Here is a 4,606-nt window from a genome sequence, read left to right on the forward strand (position 1 = left end):
ATGAATGCGCTGATAGATGTGGCATCCGCTTTGGAGCACCTCCATCGTAGTTACTCAATTCCCGTTATTCACTGTGATTTGAAGCCAAATAATGTCCTTCTAAATGAAGATATGGTTGCCTGTGTGACTAATTTTGGTGTTCCAAATATATTGTCTATATTGGACCAGGTAAAGCTCCAATTACTTCCAAATACCTCCATTTTGTTTCTTAGAGATTTAAACTCAAAATTTCTGTTCTAATTGTGTGAAAACGTGATCCATTGGACAATTTCCGCTTTAGAGTATGGATTAGAAGGACTAGTATCAATGGGATCTGACATTTATAGCTACAGAAGCATGTTGATAGAAGTTTTTGCTAGATTGAAGCCCATTGATGAAATGTTTTCAGATACATGTCTAAGGAACTGGGTAAAAAGTTGTGTGCCAATTGCCAACTGTAGTATCTCAGGTAGTAGATGCAAACTTGCTCAAGCCAGGCTATCAACACTTCGCTGAAAAGTTGGAGGGCATAACGTCTATTGTGAGAATAGCTGTAGCTTGCACAGAAGATTCTCCCAGAGACAGGATGAATGCTATAGATGTTCTTGCTTCTCACGTATTGCGAGGCAACTTAGAAAATTGTTTACCCAAAATAAGGAAATTCATATCTTAGAAATTGACTTTATGTCCATTCTTAGTGACAGGTATCGAGCCTGTGCAATAATAATTATTAAAATGTTCTAATTATCACCACAATCAATTATAGGACAAATCTAAGTACTGGAGCAGGGACCCTAGGTATGCAATGGATTTCTTGATTCACCATGTTGTCGAAAAATTTGTTTGATCCGATATACCAGAATTGTCTATAAAAGTATTAAATTTGCATACAATGGCAAGTAGGGTCGATTCCACAGGGAACGAGTAGGAAGTTGTCTTTTCCCAAGTCGATAGAACGAAATTGGGGGATATTTAATGGAATGAAAATGAAATAAAATAGATAAAATTCAAAAGCTAACTCACCAAGTACAATTCACTAAAAATAACAATTAGTAAAATTCCACCCAAAGGATCAACTTTTCAGGCACGTTCCAATTAAATGATCATCGATGCAAAGATATTTCATTCATTCGTCACTAGGTTGGTTATAGCCATCAACAAGCTCTGACAGCTAGCTTTTCCTTACTTTTTCAACAGCCAAGGTACGACTGTTGTCTGCTTTTCTAACTAGAAAACAACCTTAGGTACGACCGTAGGAATTTAATTACCCAATTGCATTAAAACTAGAAAAATTCAACTCTAACCAATAAACACACTAAGAGGATTTATTTAAACTAGATCTTATATTTTTCTAACATAAAGCCAATTATGATGGTTGTCACTAGTTATTAACTAAACGAACAATTACGGATTCAATTTAGTTACCGTGACAATAGGCTATTAGATTAAATTAAATATCCGGCCGTTACTACTCAATTAATAAAATAATCATAAATAGTTAATCCAGGAAAAGCATGAATAGTAACGGATCGAAAGGAATAGCAAAAGTTTGATTAGATTTTACAGACGTTATGGACCACGCCTTCGCGTCGACCTTTAGATAAAGGAGAAACTTAGCCGCTTCTCATCGTATCAATCTTACATGGTTTGATTGATTCCATCTAGGGGTGTGCAAAGTCGAAAAATTTCGATTTACTGGCCGATTTTGAATTGAATTCGAAATTTCGAATTCGGAATGGAATTCGGTAATTCCGATTTCAAATTTGTGGAAATCAGGTCGAATTTGAAAATATAATTTTTGAAATCGGAATTACTGATTTCGAATAGGAATTCGAAATAGGAAATCGAAATCAGAAATATAATTTGGATTTCGTTTTGTAATATATATATAATATAATATTTTTTAACAATAAAGTACCACTATTGGAATAAATAAAGAATAGACAAGGCTTGCAAGCCCAATTGAAGAAAGACGGCTTGGGCAAATCTAGAATCAACTCCACAGTCCTCAGAATCTGGAGATTTCGTTTCCAACCAAAACCAGATGGCTTCTTCCCTAATAGCCTCTCAGACCTTAATCCTCCGAAAACCTACCATTATTTCTCCAAACAACCTCACTGCTGCAACTATCCTCTGCGGCTTTCCTTCTCTCTGGCAAAACCTAAAAAGCAGGCAATAATTACAGCTTCCTCGTTGACCCTCCTCAATAACTCATTTGCCAAAACCTCCGGTTACTAGAACCCCACTCTATCTTTGCTCACTGGTTCAACTAGGACGGTGACTACGATGTTGGCTTTCGCTCTAATGGCCTCAAAGGTTCTCAATTTAGGCTTGCAATTAAAGGGCTTTCATGGCCTGCTAGAGCCTTTAGTCCACTCCGCCACCCTAGCTTTTTTCGCCGCAATTCGAGATGCTTTCACTGGAACTTTGAACACGCTGTTCACCGTGGTTGCAGCTGGGATGGCAACATGGCTGGATAAATACAGCGGGTTTTGATGGTTAGGGTTTTGCTGAGTTGGTTCCCCAATATATCTTGAGAAAACATGTTTTTGAATTTGGTGAATTAGAAATTCACCGAATTCCGAATTCAATTCCGAATCGAATTCGAAATCGAAATTGGCCATTTTGCATTCGAAATCGATCGAGAAAATCCATGTCCAAATTTCGAAAAATTTTGATTTACCGATTTCGAATGCGATGTACACCCCTAATTCCATCCACACAATTGCCAAAGAATTGAGAAAAATGAATTAACGAAGGAACAGATGAAAAGTCTTGCTTCTCTTTTTGGGTTTTCGTATTCGTACTGGAGCAAAAAAAGTAAAAATAAAAGGTCTAATAGAAAGTCATACAAAAGCCAAAAGTAGAGAGTAAAAATTGTCTGACAGGAGAGAAAAACTAAAAACTATTCTATCGATCCCACGTGAATCTGGCTTTCCAAATCGCCGCAGATAGCCGCCGAAAAGAAAGGAAAACATCCTAGACTCTACTTTCTCTAGGAATAAAGTTTTTATCCTCTGCACCTCCGCAGCCCACGAGCCCTTTATTTTCTAATTTCCCACCTTTTCCTTTTATCAATATGTGGGATCCGTCTTTTAGGTGTAACTCTTCAGTTTCTGGCGTGGGCACATCATGAAATAAAGAGTCTTCTAGAAATTCGCCTTGAGAGATTACTTTTGACACCAACCACTTACAATTTATACAAATATCAAATATGAGCAAAATCTCAATACTTAGCATAGTAAGTAGCCAAAATTATGACAAAATAACAGCGCAGAAGGTGTCCAATAATTGCTCTATCACTTAGAAATTGACTTCTTCCTCTCTGACAATTTTTCTTGTTTTCCCTGACTTCTTGCATCATCATACTCCTCCTCCAGTACATGACCAAAAAACTAGAACTAGGAAGTTATGTAAGCACGCATCTATTATTTTTCTTGATCTGCAGGCCTTCAACTTTGTTGACTTGAACCAATAGTGTAAGTCCTCTGTCAAAGTGTGGAGCGATGAGACGCATTACCTTGTCTCCTTGCGAGCATGGTGGATATTGATTCATTATCATCTGATAGGCTGTAATTTATCGTTTATTTTATAATTAATTTTTCCTATTACCTGACCCGATGTGAATTAATTATTAGATTTTACTCACTTTTGGCAATTTGTATATTATTTCAGGGAGTGGAACGAAAATATGATAACAAGTGTCAATTTGAAAGAAAAGAAGTCCAAGTCACAGCGCGTATCTCAGGGGCATTTTTGGAAGAGGAAAACTTTTCCTCTTTTGGGCGGGTTCCTGACAGGGTGTCAAACCTGTGCAATAATAAATACCTGCTTAAATAAAATATAATTTCTGTAGATAGTGATAAGCAGGGTCGAATCCACAGGGACTGGGGATAATTTATTTCTTTTAGAGTCCGAAGTATGGGGGGTTTTTGAAAATGAGAGTAACTAAATTACTTGGAATAAATTAAAATAAAATAAAATAAATACAACTCAAATAACTAATTATCACAATAAAAATAATAATGGACGAACTCTAGCCAAGGGACAACTTCGGAGATGGTTCACTTAATTCGATCACAGATGCAAGGATTATTCCAGTTACTATCTGATAAATTAGTTATAGTTGTCATACACGCGATAAACAACCAACTCTTTCTCAATTTGTCGATAGCCAAGGTACGACCGTTGACTATTTCTCTAATCAGGAAACAACCCTAGGTACGACCATAGAAGTTCAATTCCCTAATTGCATGAATAATTAGAAGAGCCTAATTCTAACTAATCAACACGCTACGAGGGTCTCTTTAAGTTAGCCTGTCTATCTCCCTGACACAAACCCAATCATGCCATGCCACCAGTTTAGAATAATTAAACAATTACGGATTTAACTACCCTAATTGACTTCAGGTTATTGAATTAATCTAGAATCCGGGCCCTGGATAATCGAATAATAAAACAACCATATGAACATAAAGCAGAAGATAGACGAATACCAGTGAATAATGGAAATAAATAAAAACTAATTCGATCTCACAAATTTAGTAGAACCAAGTCCTCCGTTGTTCCTCGACTAGACGAACTTAGCCACGCCTCATGAGAAAATCTTCAAGTAATTTCACTGAGG

General features: G+C 36.7%; 1 protein-coding gene and 1 pseudogene across 1 annotated transcript; both read left to right on the plus strand.

Annotated features, from left to right (window-relative positions):
* Positions 1-826, plus strand: LOC113779500 (putative 3-phosphoinositide-dependent protein kinase 2). The gene is made up of 3 exons (XM_027325085.1): positions 1-168; positions 449-595; positions 746-826. Exons 1-3 carry the CDS (start codon positions 1-3, stop codon positions 824-826), a joined length of 396 nt encoding a protein of 131 aa, XP_027180886.1.
* Positions 827-2,023: 1,197 nt separating this feature from the next.
* LOC113779501 lies at positions 2,024-2,516 on the plus strand (annotated as a pseudogene).
* The last annotated feature ends 2,090 nt before the right edge of the window (positions 2,517-4,606 follow it).

The sequence above is a fragment of the Coffea eugenioides genome, chromosome 8, assembly GCF_003713205.1.
Source record: "Coffea eugenioides isolate CCC68of chromosome 8, Ceug_1.0, whole genome shotgun sequence".
In the NCBI taxonomy this organism is placed as follows: domain Eukaryota; kingdom Viridiplantae; phylum Streptophyta; class Magnoliopsida; order Gentianales; family Rubiaceae; genus Coffea; species Coffea eugenioides.